The following is a 22,382-nucleotide window of genomic DNA, read 5'->3' on the forward strand; positions in this document are numbered from 1 at the left end:
TCTCTGCTCAGTGGATAAAGCTGGGAGGGATTGTAACCCACACACTCTATGCTCCCATGTAGCAGTGGATGCTCCTGAGCTGGGAGGCAATGCAAACTTCTATATAGCCCATGTTCCTCAGTGTTGATAGATGTTTGACTGTTTCAAACCCTCCTAGCCATTTCTCCCTAACTTAACCGTGTGTGTGTGTGTGTGTGTGTGTGTGTGTGTGTTTAGTGGTGGGGATCAGCTTTGACAACTGGTAGTGGGTGAGCCTATTTTGAGACACAGAGATTTGACTTCAGCTTGGTATTTCCAAAGTGGAAGATTCAGTTCCAATCCCTTACTCAGTTTGGAATTTCAGCACCATCACTAATTCTTATAGCATGAAAGTATAAAACAACAACAACCCAGATTTACCCTATAGATCACCTATAACCCCTGCAAGCCTCGGAGTTGATCCCTCTTTTGCGGAGCGATCAATTCCGCGCCGCCATTACCTCTGCAGGAAACCAGAAGTCTGGGAGAAGAATATTCAGAACACTTTTGCTTTCCAGACTTTGTTGAAAGTTATGTTCACATTTTTTATTAATATTACACTGCTGAATATATATATTTCATCCTGCAGGGTCCTGTCGGTTCCATTGGACCCCCCGGTCCAGCAGGCCAACCAGGAGACAAGGTATGGGTCTCATTCCAAAATGGCAATTATTATTCATATGTAAATGTCAACTGTGCACATTTTGAAGAATCCAATTCTGAAAAAAATATATATTCTTTTCTTTCAGGGAGAGCCTGGTACAGCTGGGCCTCATGGTCCAACAGGTCCCCGTGGTGGTCCCGTAAGAGATCCTTTATTTTCAATCATAATTTAAGCAAATTTTTGTTTTGTACTGCTTCTAAAGTATTTTCCAAGGAAGAAATGTAGCTCTGTATAACCCATTGACTTCACATATAGTACTCTTGAGTGTTGGATTGCTTGCTTAGGGATCAATATATAATAGAAGGTGCCAGAATATCATTTCTTTTTGGCATGTATTTTAAAACTATACATGAAAGTAAATCAATCCCTCTTCTGTACTAAATTACATGCATAATCTCACAAATTTCACTACCAACCAATAGGAACCTGTACACATATTTCCCTCTCCTTTCCCTTCCCCCGCTAACATTTTACATTTACGCAAATTTAAGGAGCCATGATTTCAACAGTACCCTATTCATTTTTCTTATAATAATCTGTTATAAGATCTCTACTGATACATTTTAAACATTTAACTCTGCTGGTGGCATAAAATCGTGTAACTAAAATTGATGCCTAGCACATAACACTATCGTCAAAATAAGCATCTTTAGCAAAGCAGTCTGGCCATGTAGATACGTACAAGAATATAATCAACGTTTATTCTTATTTATTTATTTTTCTTGCATTCATATCCCACCTTTCTTCCATCATGGAACCCAAGGTGACATACATGCATATTATTGATTCTTCCCTATGAGGGAAATTAACCTTATTGTCCTATTTAAAATATTATTGATCATTTCCTAGCTGCTTGATAAATAATAGTTCATTATTAGAATGTCCATTTGTGGGTTTATTTAACTTTCCTGCCACACAGAGTACATTTGGACCCCTGAGAAACATATGAAAATCTCAAAGAGGGAGGGGAGGAATGCATGGCTTTCTTGCATTGGTATACAAAACAGATAAAGAAATAAGAAAGGAACTGAACACAGCAGGTGGGGAATGAGTCAATGTATAGGGCATTCAAGCAAAGTCTGGGTTTAGGCGCTTGCTATCCTTGATAGCCACGCGGGTGGCGCTGTGGTTTAAACCACTGTGCCGCTTGGACTTGCTGATCAGAAGGTCACGGTTCAAATCCCTGCGACAGGGTGAGCTCCCGTTGTTTGGTCCCAGATCCTGCCAACCTAGCAGTTCGAAAGCACGTCAAAGTGCAAGTAGATAAATAGGTACCACTCCGGTGGGAAGGTAAACAGTGTTTCCGTGCATTGCCCTAGTTCGCCAGAAGCGGCTTAGTCATGCTGGCCGCATGACTCTGAAAAACTGTCTGCAGAAGCGGACAAACACCGGCTCCCTCGGCCTGTAAAGCGAGATGAGCACCGCAACCCCAGAGTCATTCGCGACTGGACTCAACTGTCAGAGGTCCCTTTACTTTTACCTATCCTTGATCAAGTCATTTCCATAAGAAGTTGCCAAGCTAACAAAGCATAACCAGTTATGAAGGGGTATCAAAGCTTTTGCACACTTTCTTGGATGTTGTAAACAGTTTGATGTCTTGAAAGGAGAGAATAGGGGGACCCTGCAAATGCAGAATATCTGCAAACCAGAGCAGCTGAAATAGGAACAACAATAGAGGTGGTACTTTGCAAACTTCTGAGGTGATTTAATTGTATTACTCATTGACCTTTTCAGGGTGATCGAGGAGAGCAAGGACCCCCTGGCCCAGCTGGCTTCCCTGGAGCTCCTGTAAGTATGGGGAGGGAGGAAGGGAGGGAGGAAGGGAGGGAGGGAGGGACATAGGTAGATAGATAGATAGATAGATAGATCCTTTTTTGTATTTTCCTAGTCTTTTCCCATAGATTTTAAGTACATCAGAAGATAATTATTACCCCTTTTTCACTCTCACCTGTGCATAGCAAGAGGAAGGCAACAGCTTCCTATAAATATTGAACCTTCTAGTAAATTCAGGCATTGAGTGCTAATAGAACTACAGTTGTACCTTGGAAGTCGAACGGAATCCGTTCCAGAAGTCCATTCAATTTCCAAAGCGTTCGACTTCCAAATCGCAGTTTCTGATTGGCTGCAGGAAGCTCCTGCAGCCAATCAGAAGCTGCAGAAGCCCCGTTGGATGTTCGGCTTCCAGAAGAACATTCGAAAACCAGAACAGTCACTTCCGGGTTTTGATCGTTTGGGAGCCAAAACGTTCGAGAACTAGGCTGTTCGAAAACCAAGCCACAGAAACAAGAGAGAGGTTTCTGTGAAACTCCGATATTTGCAGAAGTACAATAAATGTTTTAGAAACCAAAAACAGAAACGCCTAGCCATAAGGACTGAGCATGCCCAGCAACCACAGAATCTAGGATACCATAATTGTTGGGAAAGACCAGCTGGCTTAGACGCCGAACAACTGAGAAAATGGCTGCCTAGGACCCTGAACAGGAGCTCTACTATTAGGAGGAAGGATGCACAGCAAGCTTTTGGTGCACATCCACTTGTCTAATAGTAATCCAGATGTGCTTGCTTCTCCTTCTGCATCAAGTACACCTGGCTGCTGCTTTTTAAAATATAGCGATTTAACAAAAGAAAAAACCTCAGTGACATGTAAACATCAATAACCCCCATAGTAAGGTTATTTGAGTGCTCCTTTGATCACAGCAGAATGCCCTGCTGCAACCAGTTGCTTCTTGAGGCGCTGCACTGAGATTGCCTGTAACACCTTTTATAAGCAATAAATGCTGGAGCTGGAGAGCAGAACCAAGGAGGAATCGTGGTCTTTTGAAAAGCCCAGTCTTTGAGTGAAGTTGTCAGGGAAATTAATAAGACATTAGCTCTGTGCACACTACTTTGCGATAAGCATCTTTAACTGCATCTACAGTGAAAAAAACATTGAGCTTGACAGGTGATTAAATTTGGATTCCAGCTTTCCCAAAGCACTCTTTAATAATAATAATAATAATAATAAAATTTTATTTATAGCCCGCCCTCCCCAGCCAAAGACAAGCTCAGAGAGGCTTTCTACCAGAATCATCCATGACAGGATTTGCAGCCCCCGCAAAAAAGCAGGGGAGCAGGACTCAATAGCTACTGTTAGGTCTCATTATTCACCTCGTAATCAGTCATTATTATATCTCATCAGTGCTATTTTTCTAGAAAAAGAGGTGCTGGAACTCCCTTGTTCTCTTTTAATGGCAATGGTGCCTACCTGAGAGGTGCTGTAACTGAGTTTCGGCATATTCTGGCTGGGGAAAAAGAAATCCTGTGTCTCCTACTGATAATAATGTTGATGTTTAACATGCATGTCTTACTTTTCTATAGGGACAAAATGGAGAACCTGGTGGAAAAGGAGAGAAAGGCCCTTCTGGTGAGCGTGGTGAACCTGGAGCCCCCGGCGCTGCTGGTCCATCAGGAGGCCCTGGAGCACCCGTAAGCATAGATATCCTAATCTAATGTTTATGAAGTCAATGTATTGCTGGTCTGTATTTTCCTTCTGGCATTATGATGTATCGTTCTCATATCCTGTCTAGGGTCCAGCCGGTCCCCCAGGAGGAAAAGGAGAGCGAGGTTCACCAGGCCCAGTAGTGAGTATTGTTTTTTCAGTCTCTTCTGTATCAGTAAGCAATGGTGATGCATATTCCAGTTCCAGTCAGATGCAAGTAGTTGCACTTGCTAAAGTATACTGTGATCTAAGAGAAGCATGCTAGAGTCCCCTGACATAGATAAATAAGAAAGTAGTTTAGATAGTTTAGGTACTACATGCTTGGTTCAACTGGCCTGAAAGCTCTAATTAACAAAAGTATTTTGATGCATGCTTTGACATACACCGAGGCCCTTCTGGCAGTTCCCTTTCTGTGAGAAGTTAAGCTACAGGAAACCAGGCAGAGGGCCTTTTTGGTAGTGGCACACCTTCCCATCAGATGTCAAGGAGATGAGTAACTATATAAGCTTTAGAAGACATCTGAAGGCAGCCCTACATAGGAAAGCTTTTTAATGTGTAATGTTGTATTGTGTTTTGTTATATGATGGAAGCTACCCAGAGTGGCTGAGGTAACCAGTTAGATGGACGGGGTACAAATAATAAAAATGATTATTATTTAGTTAGACCAGCCCATCCATTGTAAAATGTTGACCTCCCGTTCTTACGTGGAGATAAAATGGAAATGCATTCATATCTTTTCACAACATGGCTACATATTGCACAAAGATGCTCTAGCATTGGTCTCTTAATATATATCTGCCAACAGAGGATAACGCTTTCTGCATCTTATCAAGTCCAGAAAAGTTCTGCTGCAATACTTCTAGGACTCTTTAGGTTGCCACAATAATCTTGTGTTTCCAGACGTGTTTATGACAGGCACATTCGCCATATAAATCTCAGTTAGTTGCCATGTAAAAAATGCTGTTATTTTTCACTCTCATGTAGTAACTTCCAACATAGTCATCAAAGTAGGTGATTTAATTATGTACTTAAGGATATTTCAGTCTCTTGAATTCTGCTTTTCGGTATTTGAAGATACTAGTGTTTTATGACCTGTTAACTTGAGCATCATTTATATTTTTCAGGGTCAGGCTGGCTTTCCTGGTACTCGTGGCTTACCTGGCCCTCCAGGCAACAGTGTAAGAATACCTACCATTTCCTAATCCTTTCCATGCTACTAATGTCTCCAGTTGCCTTTGAGTTCTCAAGTGGCCAGGGATGAGTGCCCACCTCCATGGACATGAATTTGAAAATTTACTTGCCCATAAGTTGTGCACATATTGCTTGTGAAGTCTTAATCAACTGGTTTTTGTTTTAATAAATTACAAAACAAGCTTCCTGATGGAGAAACGCCAACCTGCCCCAAACTACAGAGCCTCCGATATTGCCTGCTTAGGTTCTTCCAGACTCACCTACATCAGAGCTGTAAGGAAGAAACCTCTGGGTGGAATTCAGGGTCACACTCAGGCCAGCAGCTGATGTGCCTCTTCGTGACTCCTTGTGCTTAAATCCTACCCAATGCCTTTTCCACACAAGTTGTGACATATGTCTATGTATCAGGCCCAACAACCCCATGAAATCCACTAAGTGAAAAGCGAATCTTCTCAACCAAAGGCCAGTTGTGGTTATGAGTCAAATTTCTTCTGGCTCTGAAAACCAGCAGCCACTCAATGCCTCAGTGGAAGACTCTAAACCAAGGGATGGAGGGCTGTAAAACTGGCCCACGATGTGTGGAAGAGGTGAATGGTGGGCTGCCCTGCCCTGTTAAACGGCCTGCCACTCCAACCCCTTTGCAAGAACCTGTTGGCCTCTATGAGAGGTCAAAAATCTCAGCAATGGAAATGGGAGGCCATGGCGGCATCTGTGCCACCCGGCAATCTTTCTCCAGGCCATTGCTCCTTTCCTTTGCTCCTATGCCACCTGGTTTGAGATCATGCTGTCGCCAGTGTGGTGTAGTGATTAAGAGCGGTAGACTCGTAATCTGGTGAACCGAGTTCGCGTCTCCGCTCCTCCACATGCAGCTGCTGGGTGACCTTGGGCTAGTCACACTTCTCTGAAGTCTCTCAGCCTCACTCACCTCACAGAGTGTTTGTTGTGGGGGAGGAAGGGAAAGGAGAATGCTAGCCACTTTGAGACTCCTTCGGGTAGTGATAAAGCGGGATATCAAATCCAAACTCCTCTTCTTCTTCTTCTTCTTCTTCTTCTTCTTCTTCTTCTTCTATATAGCAAAATGTCCTTTTGCAACTTGGCTTGAACTAAAGCCTAGCTGCGAAGAACAATTCCTTCAACTGGATCCAAGCAAGACTTAGGACAAGGAATAAATACATTATAATAATAATAATAATAATAATAATAATAATAATAATAATGTTTGTGTTCTGCTAACAAACCCACCCCCCATTTGCTATTATGTTGTTCATCCATAGTCTGCTTTACTCTCAAAGCATCTCTTCTTTTTATGAGTTACTTTTGAATGTGTTCATAGAGCACAATTCAATCCATATTGAAGGGTGGCAAGTCTAAATCAAGGAGGCCTATCTCCTTTGCACATATCATAAATTCTCCATTATTTTGGTATTCTAAGAGTGTTGATTCAAATACTGTATGTCAAGCATCACTTTCAAATATTGACTCCTAGGGTAACCCAGGACTTCCTGGCAATGCGGGTCCCCCAGGCAAGGATGGTCCTCCTGGCCCAGCTGGTTCTACTGGTCCTGCTGGTGGCCCAGGAGCTGCTGGTCCCAAAGGTGAGCCTGGCCCACCAGGTGAAAAAGGTCCAGCAGGTGTAAAAGGAGAACCAGTAAGTACATTATTTGGGAGTCTACAAAATAGAGTTTAAAATATTCAGTGAAAGATTACAGTTTTCCTGTGATGTCTTGCTTCTGATACGTTAAAATTACAGATGCAGTGATTACACTGATCTGTTGTGGGTGTGTGATAAATTAGGACCAATCTTTACAGCTAGTCATAGCAGCTCTTCTTCTTAATCAATGTATTGCCTTGCCTGCATGTCAAAATGGCTGCTCATCACTCTCCCGGGGGTGGGGAACAGTTGCAGCTCCTTACTCTTGGCCTCCTTCCTCTGATGGCTTAGGCATAGGCCATTGAAGGGGAATTCCCCATGGCCAGCGGGAGTTCAGGGGTGGTCTTCCTGCCCATGACACCATCTCCTGACAGGCTAATCAATGGCCCCACCTGGAGGGCAGTGCCTGGCTGGCTGGCTGGCTGGCTATTGGCTGCTGTCTCCTCCAGTCTGGCAGCAAGGCTTAAGAGGCTAGCTGCATGGAGATTTAACAGCGCTACAAAAAAAATTCATTTACTTAAGTTTTTGTTAACACTCTTCAAATAGTAAGGAGCAAACATACACATTCCTGCTAACCTAGCAGTTCGAAAAAGTGCAAGTAGATAAATAGGTAAGGTAAACGGCGTTTCCGTGTGCTGCTCTGGTTCGCCAGAAGCGGCTTAGTCATGCTGGCCACATGACCCGGAAGCTGTACGCCAGCTCCCTCGGCCAATAAAGCGAGATGAGCGCCGCAACCCCAGAGTCGGTCACGACTGGACCTAATGGTCAGGGGTCCCTTTACCTAAACATACACATTGTTTTATCTATATCACAGGACTGGATAATGGTTTTCGATCCTAGTTTTCAGGGCAAGCTCAAATCATAGTTTGCCAGTTCACATTAAATGGTAAACTATGGTTGGCCTCAAACCAGGAAATGAGGGAAGAATTTCCCAGGCTCATGAACAGGAGAATACTTCAAGCTCGATGTTTCTTCCAGGCTCATTCACATAGCGCCAAACTATGGTTCTGCATTATGCCTCCACCATTCCTCTGTTTCTTAGAAATGGAACAACTCAGAATGTAAAAAGTATCCCACCCCCCTTAAACATAATTGGTGAGAGGCAAGACTTTAAGTCAGCCTTCCTCAATCTTTGGGTTCCTCAATGTTGTTGATCAGCCCCAGCCATCTGGGTAAATGGCACAGGATTGTGGGGGTTGCAGTCCAACAACGTCTGGGGACCTAAGATTGGATTAATCATTATCTAAAAGCCTTATCAAAAGTTTTATCAGAACACTATTTCTAAGAAATATGGAGGCTGAAATAAGCCCATAATCGTGACAGGGCCCACCAACCTTTAGAGGTCCATAGGCCCATTTGCTCACTGGAGAAGCGGTTATGGGCAGCACACAAACACTGCAACCAAGCACACACCACACTGTTCTGTTGGCTACAATATACCGCTTCTTTCAAGCCTAATGTTAATGTGGAGAGGGAGACCTTGTAGGTGTCAGGGAAGATGGTCTCCATTATGCTCTGCAAGGCATGGAGTGCATTTTCATCTGTACCATCTCTGCTCAGCTGAGCACGTTCTGCAATAGAAACCTTCTCCCCCCCCCCCCCAGCTACACATATCTCAGTAAGCTTCAAAAGCCATTTTCTGCATCTGTATTTGTTGGTCTGGGGAAAATGTTTATTGTCCAAGGTGATAAATACAATCAGTAAATAAATCCCATAAACAAATTTGTTTCTGTATTTCTCTTCGTAGGGTTTTCCAGGTCCTTCAGGATTGGGTGGCATACCTGGGCAACGTGGTTCTGTAGGACTGCCCGGCCCGAGAGGTCCCTCTGGTGCCAATGGCGCACCTGGCGGAAAGGTAAGGCATTACCCCGTTACTTTTAATTCTCCAAATTATTTAACATAACAAACGTTTTGTGTTTTAGAAATTAGGTCTTGAAGTGATGTGTGTGTGAGAGAGAGCTTCATAAAGAAATGTGTGAGGAAGCTGTTTTGTGGACAAGTCTCCAGTGATCAGTGATTTCCTCCAGAGTTATAAAACATATAATTCCATTTTCGTGTCAGTATCAGCAGTTTTGTGGTAATATAAGGTGACATTATGTCAATGATGGTCAGTGTGGTGGGAGAGATGGTAGTAATCAATTGCCTTCACTGAATAGAGTCCAAGGAAGAACAAGCTTAATTATTTACTGACAGATGCAATGCAATACTGCTGGAGGCAGGAAGTGGCTGGGTCAGCCCCATGGGGGCAGCTTTTGACTAGCCAGCAGCTTTCAATATGGGTGCAAGCTGGTATAATTAGCTGGCATCAAGGGAATGAGAGGTCCCCCCCCCCGGTAGTTTTGGAGTTTGCTTATGATGGGCAGAAATGTTATTGAGCCCCTTTGCATATCCCATTGCTTTAAAGCTCTTGCCACCTCTCTACCCCTCTAGCAATGAACAGACCACACACTCAAGTAAATTTAAAAGCTTTACTTACTAACTCCTAAGGTCTGATTCATGCATTGTTCCTCGCAGCAGCAAGGAGAACACAGGTAGATTACTCTTGGGTGCCTAATACAGCATATAGTTTCAAACATGCAAGTTCAGATCCGTCTGTCTTGGTGGATTATATAGTGAGAAGAGAGAGTGAGGAATAGGAAAAGAAGCAGCTTCACTTTCTCCCTCGAGAAGGGGTTTGACCTAGCTGAGTCTAGGAACAGATCTCTCTGGTCTTAACTTCTTCATGCCTACAATAGCTCACATTTAGCAGGGTTTGTTTTAAAAATGTCAGTATGTCATTAATCCATCTGTTTTTCCATTGCAGGGTGAAGATGGCAAACCAGGATCCAATGGTAGCCCAGGAGAACGAGGACCTCAAGGGCCACCAGGTCCAATGGGCCTAAATGGAGCACCCGGAGAACCAGGCAGAGACGTATGGAAAGAATTTCATCTTCGTTCTATCCTAGGGATAAACACACACTGCATGTAGAAATTTTGCCCACCTAAAATGAGACAAATTAGCCTCATTCAAACATCCTGCTGTACATCCTAGTACAGAGACTAGGAAAGACTTGGTCTTCCTTCTGTGGAAAGCTGGATACTGGTTTGCACCCATGCATGTGCATTGCTTGATTTCTTTGAATTTGATTACTATACAAGACAAAGGCCCTTACTTCCTGGGAGACCCATTTGTTGCTGTCACCTGGGTTGGAGGGAGACCTGGACAAGCTTTCTCTGGTGTGCCTGAGTGACTGTTGCATGACTGTAGCACTGCTTATTTTGCACCCCTGTGGCCAGTCAGCTGCAACAGCCAGCCTTCTGGGGGCAGAGACTCCAAGCAGACCAGAGAAGGAACCTGTCCAAACTGGTCTATGCCTAGACATTAAAGGCTTATTTGCATATCTTTGTGCTTGGTTTCTCTTCACATGATTATGGTTTAATTCAGACTCACAGCTGAACATAAGAGCAGTTTCAATGAAAAGCATTGTGTCAGAGGTAGCATGGAAGTTTAATGTGTGATTCCCTATTCGGGCACGCATATCAGCATGTGGTACTGCGTTCCTCTTCATGTGTGATGTGTGGGAAATCCCTTAATGAGTGAGCAGTCTCAGAAGAGCACCAGCAGCCTATTTTGACATGCCATTAGGACCACGATAATTTCAAAGTTAAACTTTTGGTGGAGATATCACTCCAGAGCTAAATATTTCCTAAATGTTAAAGGATTTCTTTTAAGAAATCCAGTCTTTCCCTTTGCTTCAACCTGTTTATACTTATATTTAAAGCCTTCTTTCTCCCATATTTCTCAGGGTAACCCTGGATCAGATGGTTTACCAGGTCGTGATGGGTCTTCAGGACCAAAGGTGAGAAGCGACTTAACCATGGTGGTCATGTGTGCTCTTTCAGATCCCAGTGATTGTGGTTACTACTGCTAGTCCTAATCAATACAGTGGCACCTTGGTTCTCGAACTCAATCCATTCAACTTCCAAAATGTTCACAAACCAAGGCGTGTGACCAATGCCAACAGCCAAAACGGATGTTCGGCTTCTGAAAAACGTTCGCAAACCAGAAAACTTACTTCCAGGTTTGCGGCATTCAGGAGCCAATTTGTTTGTCAACTAAGCCGTTCGGGAACCAAGGTACCACCGTACTAGCATTTGACTGTGTTTATGGTCATTTAGAAAATTAAATGAATTCCTCACGTTGGCCATTTGTTGTCTCCTCAGGGTGATCGTGGTGAAAATGGTTCTCCTGGTTTGCCAGGGGCTCCGGGTCATGTGGGTCCCCCAGGTAATACTGGTCCAGCTGGGAAATCAGGCGAGAGAGGACATCCAGTAAGTGCTGCCTTCCTATGTTTTCTTACTAGCATCTATGTGATAGTAAACTAGCAGTGTATTAACAGTACGCTATGCTTTTTCCACCTCCGTCTGACACCACAAGGAAGCGGGGAAGCCATCAGGAATACCACAGAGATGAAGGCACTTTCCCAAGAGATTTAGCTTGCCCGTTCAGCGAATTTTCTTCGGGTGAATTGCTTCGAGTCGATCCCACTATCTAGCAATTGGGGGAAAAAAGGCATATCAAAACAGGAATTTTCAAAATGATTTAGTTATTTGTAATGACATTTCTTTTGAAATGCTGAAAACAGTGGGATGTGACCATGTGTCATACTCTAGTGCTCTAGAACAGAATTTCCTCCACTGAAACAACTTGAATTTGGTTTCTTCAACGACCTACTGCCATTTTTCCCAATGAAAAGCCTCTCCAAGTTAAATCCGGGGCATACACCAACATGACCTGAGGGCACTGTGAAAAACTATGCTGACGACAAAGTGTTATTTTTCTAGAAAAAGAGGTGCACCATGAATGCCTCCCTTTTCTCTTATACAGTGGTACCTCAGGTTAAGTACAGGTTAAGTATGGAGGTCCTTTCTTAACCTGAAACTATTCTTAACCTAAAGCACCACTTTAGCTAATGGGGCTTCCTGCCGCCATGCTGCCGCTGCACGATTTCTGTTCTCATCCTGAAGCAAAGTTCTTAACCCGAGGTACTATTTCTGGGTGAGCGGAGTCTGTAACCTGAAGCGTATGTAACCCAAGGTACCACTGTAATGGCAACGGCACCCACCTGAGAGCTGAGTTCCAATTAGTTCTGGCTGAAAAAAGCCCTGAGCATATATATTTTTTGAAAATGGAAGTCATTGAAGTGATGTTTGTTCATTATGTTTGCTAATATATTTGGGAGCTTACTAGTAGAGATGTGAATGTTTTCTCTGTTTTGTGACACATCCAGTTTATATCCAGAAAATTGATGCTTGGCATAGACATAATCCTGTGTTGTTCTTTGTTACAGGGACCTGCTGGTCCAGTCGGCCCCGCTGGCCCTGCCGGTGCCCGTGGTGCTCCCGTAAGTCTCTGCTTCAGAACTTTGCATGTATGTGTCCAGGGCAGCTGTCTACCAGCTCCATCTGGTATGCAGGCTGAGACCCTACCTGCCTGCGGACTGTCTCGCCAGAGTGGTGCATACTCTAGTTATCTCTCGCTTGGACTACTGCAATGCACTCTACGTGGGGCTACCTTTGAAGGTGACCCAGAAACTACAACTAATCCATAATGCGGCAGCTAGACTGGTGACTGGGAGCGGCCGCCGAGACCATATAACACCAGTCTTGAAAGACCTACACTAGCTCCCAGTACGTTTCCGAGCACAATTCAAAGTGTTGGTGCTGACCTTTAAAGCCCTAAATGGCCTCGGCCCAGTATACCTGAAGGAGCGTCTCCACCCCCATCGTTCAGCCTGGACACTGAGGCCCAGCACCAAGGGCCTTCTGGCGGTTCCCTCACTGCGAGAAGCCAAGTTACAGGGAACCAGGCAGAGGGCCTTCTCGGTAGTGGCGCCCGCCCTGTGGAACGCCCTCCCACCAGATGTCAAAGAGAAAAATAACTACCAAACTTTTAGAAGACATCTGAAGGCAGCCCTGTTTAGGGAAGCTTTTAATATTTAATAGGTTATTGTATTTTAGTGTTTTGTTGGAAGCCGCCCAGAGTGGCTGGGGAACCCAGCCAGATGGACGGGGTATAAATAATAAATTATTATTATTGTTATTATTATTATTATTATTATTATTATTATTATTATATTACTAGTTCTCATTAAACCCAAGTATACTCTTATGAAAACTCTTTGTCAATATGCTTCTACAAGGGCCCTGCGGGTGCACGTGGTGACAAAGGTGAAGCCGGTGAACGTGGCAGCAATGGGATAAAAGGCCATCGAGGATTCCCTGGTAACCCCGGACCCCCTGGTCCAAGTGTAAGTTTGCAGAACTCTCCTGCCTTCCTTGCGTAAGAGGGGGGAAATGCTGGATTTGTTTCATGACCCCAGAGTTTAGCACAATATGTAACTTTGACAAGAATGAAAAGTATCACAAGTGATCCCTACAGTGCCTGGATTATCCACCAAATGATGTACAATTTAATGTTTTGGCAGAGGAAAACAGGAGTGATTTTGCAGGTGTTCTGGAATTTACCACCCTGTGTCCTGAGCCTTCGTTATGTTTCATGGAGGAAACATGCCTAGCAATATCACTTGGGCATATAATTATTTCATTTTTGTGGGAGTAAAGTTGAACCTTTTGGGATATCCCAATATCCTTGGCAGCAATGCATGAGAGAAACTCCTTACCCATCTCAGCTGGATGGGCAGGGGGAGCATGCCTTGTTGCACAAATGAACAATCAGGATTTCAATTTAAGCTCCCAGTTTGTTCTTTTAAAGCCCCACCTTTACTTGCCCCATACCTGATGCCATGCATCTGATATCTAGAGAGGTTCTACTGTTGGAGTTTGATGTTCCAGTTAACTTGCATGCCGAATAGCTGTAGATACACACCATATTTTTCACCCTATAAGACGCACCAGACCATAAGACACACCTAGTTTTTGGAGGAGGAAAACAAGAAAAAATAATATTCTGAATCTCAGAAGCCAGAACAGCAAGAGGGATCACTGCGCAACGATCCCTCTTGTTGCTCTGGCTTCTGGGATAGCTGCACAGCCTGTATTCGCTCCATAAGACGCACACACATTTCCCCTTACTTTTTGGGAGGAAAAAAGTGAGTCTTATACAGCAAAAAATACGGTATATATTCATCTTCTGTGGATTGCCAGATCTTGTAGTGAGTGCAACAATACAGGTGTTCCAATGTAAAGAAAAGAATGAAAAAAACTGGATTTTACTAAATCTACATCATTATTATTTTTTTGACAGGGTGCATTGGGTCCCCAAGGTCCAAGTGGAAGCCCAGGACCTGCTGGTGCAAGAGTAAGTAACCTGTTGATTCTGTCCAGCCTGAATGCATGCTCAAATTATGGCTAGACAGTTGAGAGAGAACTAACTTTCTTCTTCTTCTTCTTCTTCTTCTTCTTCTTCTTCTTCTTCGTCTTCGTCTTCGTCTTCGTCTTCGTCTTCTTCTGTTTAGGGTCCCCCTGGTCCAAATGGCCCACCTGGAAAAGATGGTACAAGTGGCTACCCAGGTCCCATTGGGCCTCCAGGTCCTCGTGGAAGCAGAGGCGAATCTGGTGCTCCGGTAAGGGAATCAGATGATGAAAAGTGAGAAGCATCATCTTGAAAGCTAGTCTCCATACCATCCGGGAGCCTAGCACAAGACTTGACAAGAAGGGCGATCAAGTTTGTGCCCAAAGGGATCTGAACAGCACTTCTCAATAAAGAGTGGTAAAAATAAAAGCTGCAGAGTTTAGCCTGACCATGCTGAATTTCAGGCAAATGTCTTTTCCTTATGAGAGCTGTACCTGAGCCACAGTTATGGTACCCAATCCTGAGTGTGGGAATTAGGTGGCACTAAACAGACAGCTTCCGCACTACAACTGGCCACATGCACAGCCAGTTACAATGAAAGTGAAGGTGTCTATCCAGCTGGCCTCACTATTCAGATTTATTCAGATTTGTTGCTCACAAAGCTCAAGCTGGGTTCTTGTGTATTTCATCAGTATGATGATAAAATAGAAGGATTAATAGAATAGAATAAAATAAAATAAATAGATAATGATTATTATATCTGTTGTTTCTATTGGGTGACAGTACATTTCCGAGCACAAGTCAAAGTGTTGGTGCTGACCTTTAAAGCCCTAAACGGCCTCAGTCCTGTATACCTGAAGGAGCATCTCCACCTCCATCGTTCTGCCCGGACGCTGAGGTCCAGTGCTGAGGACCTTCTGGTGGTTCCCTCACTGCGAGAAGCCAAGTTACAGGAAACCAGGCAGAGGGCCTTCTCAGTAGTGGCACCCGCCCTGTGGAATGCCTTCCCACTAGATGTCAAAGAGAAAAACAACTACCAGACTTTTAGAAGACATCTGAAGGCAGCCCTGTTTAGGGAAGCTTTTAATGTTTAATAGGTTATTGTATTTTAATATTCTGTTGGAAGCTGCCTAGAGTGGCTGGAGAAACCCAGCCAGATAAATTATTATTATTATTATTATTATTATTATTATTATTATTATTATATAACAAGGCACAGTTATGGACGGAAATATCACTGGGGAGAGGACTAGCCTGAAACCTTTCCTATCTAAATAGTCCAGTGTCATGTGGTTAGTGGAATAGGGGAACTAAGCTAGTCCCCTAAATGTTCCCAGTAAATAAGAGTATTAAAGCATTAAAGCCTAGTGCCTTCTTTCCAAAGCCTGGGAAGCTTCTGCCTGGTTTAGGGAGGGAGGTGCGACACTCATCCCGCCCCCCATCACCTTCACATGCTAGCCCTAACTATTCAACTATTTCAAAAAATCACCAAGCGCCACTGAAATAGCCACATACAAGACCAGATCAAAGAAAAGCTTGACCAAAGGATAAATATTGAGTCCAACCCTCGGTGGAGATTATGAGCCTGGTGTCTTGCAGCACAAGGCTAAAAGTGCCAGTAACACTGACTGGTCCTTTTCTTTGAGTGTACAAGTGAACTAATGTACATGTGCATTTTTGAGTTATGGGCGGGGCTTGTTTTATTTTCTAGGGTCCTGCGGGTCATGGTGGTCCTCCAGGGCCTCCTGGTCAACCTGGAGCTCCTGGTCCGTGCTGCGGAGGTGGTGGCCCAGAGAACCTTGAAAAAGGACCATCCTACTACAGAGACCAGCCGGATGAGGACAAAATAGCCATGAGCGATATTTTAACTTCGCTGAAGTCAATCAACAACCAAATCGAAAACATCGTTAGCCCCGATGGATCACGGAAGAACCCAGCTCGGAACTGCAGAGATCTGAAGTTCTGCCATCCTGAACTGAAGAGTGGTATGTTCATTTCTCTTCTGATCCAGGTCATAGAGAAGTCAGTGAGAAATATGCAGTCTCAAGAAACGAACCGGGCATCGCGAGGGACACAGAACTGCCCCATAGATCTCTTTTCCCTCTCTTTCTGGTAAAGACTAGTAATATAAAATGTGGTGCTCCTTTGGTACACTATGCATTTCTTAATCAATGACAGCAAATGATGCTGCACAATGTAATGCTCAGTGTAATCATATTATATATTTCCATGAAGAGGGGAGAAGGAGGGATCGGCTAGTGGCTGATTCCTGCACTTAGCCACAACAGGAGGCAATGAACTACATTAGCTCCAAGTCTGGAATAGTTTCAGGGCTGGATTGCAGGCAAATTGTGGAAATAATAGGGCTTGGGATCCTATAACTATACTATATAACTATAACCTATAACTTTAATGTTTTATTCTGTTTCTCTATATGCTGGAAACTGCCCAGAGTGGCTGGCTCAACCCAGTCAGATTGGCGGGGTATTATTATTATTATTATTATTATTATTATTATTATTACCAAAGTGCTTGATGTTCCTGATAATGAAGAAATGTGTCGGGGGAATGTGTAGCTGTTATTCAGTTGAATTAGACTTTGAAGGAAGTGTAAAGATTAACAGTACTAAATATGACCCAGCAAACGTTAAGAGCATACAAGTGTAGAGTAATATTATCGTTTAGGTTTGTATTCTTCCCAAAGTAACCCCACAAGGCAGCAGAAGCCTTTGGCATCCAGTGTAAGGAAGAATCTAATCCCAGGTTAAAGAATGCCCTTTTGCTTTGTCACTTTAGGGGAATACTGGATCGATCCCAACCAAGGTTGCAAATTGGACGCCATTAAAGTATACTGCAATATGGAAACTGGGGAGACGTGCATCAGTGCTAATCCTATGAGTGTTCCAAAGAAGAACTGGTGGACAAGCCCAGGACCCGAAAAGAAACATATTTGGTTTGGAGAGTCTATGAATGGAGGCTTCCAGGTAAGAAGAATGATGCGTCTCCACCCCATCGTTCAGCCCGGACACTGAGGTCCAGCTCCGAGGGCCTTCTGGCGGTTCCCTCACTGTGAGAAGTGAGGTTACAGGGAACCAGGCAGAGGGCCTTCTCGGTAGTGGCACCAGCCCTGTGGAACACCCTCCCATCAGATATCAAGGAGATAAACAACTATCTGACTTTTAGAAGGCATCTGAAGGCAACCCTGTTTAGGGAAGTTTTTAATGTTTGATGCTTTATCGTGTTTTTAATATTCTGTTGGGAGCCACCCAGAGTGGCTGGAGAAACCCAGCCAGATGGACAGGGTATAAATTGTTGTTGTTGTTATCATTAATATTATTAATATTTGGTCAAGCAAACCTTGACTTGAGAGTGTAATTAAATTGCTTCTCAAGAAAGAAGCAACTCTGGATCCATTTCTAATTGAATGAAAAACACAATTGTCTTCTCTCCCAACTACCATAGCAACTTCCATGGCTCTTGCCATTTTTATCAGATGTTTCTTGCATTGCTAATGCTGATTTTTAAAAATATTTTAAAATATAATGTTACGTGCATGGATATCTATATATATTTCCAAATTTATACGCTTGAATTTAAAAGGGGGATGTACTGGGGGAAGGCATTGATTGGAAAGACCCCCCCCCCAAAAAAAAATAATAATCAGGAAACAACCTTTGCCAGCTGGAGCTGGTATCTTTTCTTCACTTTTATTTCCTCTCCATTGTTTCCAATGGTGGTGATGGGGTGGTGGTCTTTAAAAACTGGGGAAAGCTCTTCCAACCTCACGGCAAGAGCCCAGCATGGCTTTGGTTTTGATGCATGGACTGCCTATGCCGTCTACAACCGTCTACAACAAACAAGCCTTTTGTGTTTGCCCCACAGTTCAGCTACGGAGACCCAGATCTTCCAGAAGAAGTTGCAGATGTTCAGCTGGCCTTCCTCAGAATTCTTTCTAGCCGAGCATCTCAGAATATCACCTATCACTGCAAAAACAGTATAGCTTACATGGACGAGGCCAGCGGGAATGTAAAGAGAGCCCTGAAGATGATGAGTTCTACCGACAGCGAAATCAAGGCAGAAGGAAACAGCAAGTTCACATACACTGTCCTGGAAGATGGCTGTACTGTAAGTAAACATTGCAAAACAAAATTGAGATTCGGTTCATTGTTCCATTATGAAATTTCAGTTTTGCAAACCTCCTATTTTCACTCCTAATCTTGTGCATTTTAAAGAGCCTTAAATTTGTAGTTATATCTTTCGATTGGATTTTATAGTGCAGAAGAACTTTAGCATTTTCCCTAGCTGACTATAGAGGGGCCGATCACAAGAGTGAGAAGTGGAACAGGAAAGTAAAACTTTGGGGCAATGCTTGCTAGCAGGGTGGTGGAAACTTTGATTCAAGCTTCCACACATATAGTTATGTACAGACATCTCATCCTCTTCACTGGATGACCAGTGACCAGTGAGCTACTCCCAGCTCAGATTGGACTGATGAATAAGGCTATCAATGGGAATAGCAAGGCTATCAATGGCTGCAAGTCAGGATGGATCCTTTATCAAAGGCAGTATGCTCTGAATTCTACTTGCTGCTGATTAATACTACTGCTAATAATAATAATAATAATAATAATATGCATTTATCCCTCACATATGACTCAGAAGTCTGGGGAGAAGAATCACGATGGGTCATTCATACTTCCTCCTTCACCATGGAAGAGCCTGATAGATATTAATCCAAAGTGTCGCTAATCAAACCTTTTAAAAATCACTTTCTGCTTTGCATTTCACAGAAACACACTGATGAATGGGGTCGAACCGTCTTTGAGTACAGAACACGCAAGACAATGCGGTTGCCGGTGATAGATATCGCACCCTTCGACATTGGCGCTCCCAATCAAGAATTTGGTGTGGACATTGGCCCGGTTTGCTTCTTATAAACCCGAGAATCATGCTCATTCCGAACCCCAACAAACAAATTCACACTCCCATCTTTGCTCTTCTTGTCTTAACCTTGTCAGCTATTAAGAGTCAAATCAACTGTATCCCAGTTATTTATTTGCAAAAAAAATTCTGGAGAGAGGGAGGAAAGAGATAAATTGACATAAAAAATGCCATTTTCTTATTTTGCTCTTTACACGACATGCAACAAAATCCCTTCTGCTGTTTCTTTCACCAAAATTGAAAAAAAAAACCTTCCAACAGTATCTCCATGGTGCTACATTACAACCTCAACACTCAGTACAGCAAAACTGTAATTATAATTGAATGCTTGCCCATCAATCAAGCACTGATGGATTCCAGCATCCAAGTTTGCCCTCCAATATAAGATGCAGTTCATAAAGCTAGAGAGAATTCCCCGTTTCAACTACCTCAACATGGACAGAAACTGGGATGAGTTTGATGATTCACACCAAGAGAACCAACTCAAAAGATGTTGGAACCAATGAATACATCTGGTCAGGTGGTTTTGTTTCTGTACTGATTATTGATGAACAGAGTACAGTCCATCTGAAGAAGTGAATGCCCCTAGTGTCAACAGACTAATATAATTTTATTGCTGGACTGCATTGTGTGATTTTTTTGATTTATTTTTTTTACCGGGTGCTCCTATACTTTCCTGTCATTGCTGGTCAAGACCACTAAAATTAGGGAAGTGTAAAAAGATTAATGTGATGGTGCTAGTTGTGTGATTTTTTTCCACTTCTAAATCTGTGAGCCAGGTTTATTGGCTTGCGTTAAAACATCAAGGCTTGACAACAATTGTAAATGTCTCTCATCAAAAGTCGTATTGTCGGTAGGCCATTGCTGAGGGCTTTTCTTCCTTCCCTCTGTAAAAGTCAATAAAGATGCAAAATCGTGAGCTTCTTTTGTCACATTAACACATTTATAGTGTTGGAGGTTAACCATCTTTGTAAGCTTTTATATGGTTGTTGGTCTTTTCCTTACAGAGACACATAATAAAATATTGTAATAAAACTCTAGCATTGCAGTTTATGTGTTTTGCTAGATAAATCTCTTTCTGTAGGTTTCATCAACAATGAATTTAGCATAATGATCATTTATTTCTTCAGTACCATCCAGGTCAATGGCATTTTACAGAGGAGCACAGCAAACTAGGCAAGATCTCCAAAAAGGAATTTTACAATCTACATTTCAACTGAGGAGCGGGGTGGAGCAGAGAGAGAATAGTGGGGGCGGAAAGGGAGCAAATGCAGCTTCATGTATTTAGCAGGGCCGTCTTACCCATAGGCGCTAGGGGTGCAGGGCACCCGGGCGCCAGGCTCTCAGGGGCACCAGGCCGAGAGTCCAGGGCCCGAGAGTTGAGTCCGGGGAAGAGCCCGCCCATTGGTCAGAGTGCCACAGCGGGCTCTGCTGCTGCGGGAGGGGAGGCTCTGTGCCGTGAGTTCAGGGGCGACCGAGCCAGCGAGACACTGAGGCGGCCGGCTGCCTCCGCCCACCTGCATGCCTGGGACTAGGCAACTGGAAGGGGTGTTGAGCGGATCTTTGCACCCTGACGCCGCATATGCTTAAGACAGCCCTGGTATTTAGATATCATTTGGCTAAAGATGGGAGCAGATAACGGCCAAAGGGGAGGGATTTGAAGGGAAGCGTTATCGTTGCTCTTGAAAAAGAACATAATTCTTGCAGGCTTAAAAACATTCAGCTGCCAGTTGGCACAATTTCCTTTCAAAGGAATATATTTTGTGTTGAGGCAGGTGCTACACTACCTAGATCAGCCTTTCCCAACCTGATACACTCCAAATGTCTTGAGCTCCAACTTCCATCAGTGATAGCCAGCACAGGCTGCGACTGCGAGGGAGCATCCCGTGGCCTCTCCATGGCCTCCACTGATGGCCTCCTTCCTTGGGCAGCTCATAGTGGCTGCTGGAGAGTAAGCAAGGAGGAGGGGAGGCAACAACCACCAAGAGCCAGCCTTGTATGACATGCCAGCTCCAAGAGGTAGGCAGAGGGCAGGGCCAGCCTTGGAGGGAAGAAAGGTGAAGCAGAGCACAAGGAGTCTTAATTTCTTTTCAATTTCTTTTTTCAAGACATTTTATTCATTTTACTAATAAAGAGTACAAATAAACACACATCAATAAAGTCATACTGGATCCCAAGACTTCCCCCCATCCCATCCATGGAGTCTTATTTTGAACATCTACAACTGCATATTAGTCCGTACTCCAGTTTTTTTTAATATCAAACCATATTGTCCATAATGCTTTTTACACTACAAGTGAGTCAAAATCCTGCTCTTGTTTCCATCTGCTTACAGTGGTCTCCTAAATAACTTACAAATTTTTCCCATTCTTTTATAAAGTTTGTATCCTCTTGGTTTCCTGAGGTTTCCCGTCAGCTTTGCCATCTCAGCATAGTCATGGCTTGCCACTCTTCTCTGCTAGGGACTTTGACATCTTTCCAACTCTGGGCCAATAGCATCCACGTGGCTGTTGTTCCATATCTTAATTTCTATTTTTTTAAAAATGCTTTGTGCATCCATGTCTAATCCTGCAGTTATTTACTGGTGTGTGGTTTTCTTTTTATAAATCTACCAAAGAAAAAATAATACAACACAACACAACACAATATAATATATATTAAGGGGTTTCCTTAGGATGGTTGAAAGCAGTTGGGGAGGAGTGATAAATGTCCCTATTTTCATCTGAGAAATCATCATCATTTTTTTATTTGCATGCCACCTTTCCACAGTTAAAAAGCAATGCTCAAGGCGGCTTACAGCATAACAAGATTTACAAAATTACAAAAGTCATAAACAATAAATAAACCACATAAAAAAATACACAACCAAATGGGAAACCATTTCCACATAAATCAAAATCTAAAACTAAGAATACAACATTAATATCACAGTTTAAAATGACATAGGTAAAAAATAACAGCAATTTAAACAAAAAACAAAAACAAAAAGGAGCCCTCTCTACCCAGCAGCGGCAGTGGCAGCGGCAGTAGCAGCAGCAGTCCTTTATAGAGCCCATCAGGCCCTGCCCTAGGCCAGGTGTTGAGTGGCCAGACTCGGGCCCTCAGGTGCTGAGCAGGGGAGTCCTCCTGGGTGGTAGCCGCAGCA

The 22,382-nt window shown here is 43.4% G+C and overlaps 1 protein-coding gene across 2 annotated transcripts in view; it reads left to right on the forward strand.

Annotated features, from left to right (window-relative positions):
• The window catches only part of COL3A1 (collagen type III alpha 1 chain), a 93,874-nt gene extending 73,602 nt beyond the window's left edge, over positions 1-20,272 (forward strand). For both annotated transcript variants that reach the window (XM_081023358.1, XM_081023359.1), the window contains 19 exons: positions 608-661; positions 768-821; positions 2,417-2,470; positions 4,040-4,147; positions 4,249-4,302; positions 5,285-5,338; positions 6,838-6,999; positions 8,750-8,857; positions 9,806-9,913; positions 10,788-10,841; positions 11,206-11,313; positions 12,333-12,386; positions 13,185-13,292; positions 14,249-14,302; positions 14,460-14,567; positions 16,008-16,281; positions 17,093-17,280; positions 18,179-18,421; positions 19,087-20,272. In XM_081023358.1, coding sequence (XP_080879484.1) covers positions 608-661; positions 768-821; positions 2,417-2,470; positions 4,040-4,147; positions 4,249-4,302; positions 5,285-5,338; positions 6,838-6,999; positions 8,750-8,857; positions 9,806-9,913; positions 10,788-10,841; positions 11,206-11,313; positions 12,333-12,386; positions 13,185-13,292; positions 14,249-14,302; positions 14,460-14,567; positions 16,008-16,281; positions 17,093-17,280; positions 18,179-18,421; positions 19,087-19,233 — 2,094 coding nt within the window. In that variant the 3' untranslated portion in view covers positions 19,234-20,272. The remainder of the gene's footprint in view (positions 1-607; positions 662-767; positions 822-2,416; positions 2,471-4,039; positions 4,148-4,248; positions 4,303-5,284; positions 5,339-6,837; positions 7,000-8,749; positions 8,858-9,805; positions 9,914-10,787; positions 10,842-11,205; positions 11,314-12,332; positions 12,387-13,184; positions 13,293-14,248; positions 14,303-14,459; positions 14,568-16,007; positions 16,282-17,092; positions 17,281-18,178; positions 18,422-19,086) is intronic.
• Positions 20,273-22,382: the final 2,110 nt, after the last annotated feature.

This window comes from Podarcis pityusensis, assembly GCF_964106645.2.
Source record: "Podarcis pityusensis genome assembly, chromosome: 1".
In the NCBI taxonomy this organism is placed as follows: domain Eukaryota; kingdom Metazoa; phylum Chordata; class Lepidosauria; order Squamata; family Lacertidae; genus Podarcis; species Podarcis pityusensis.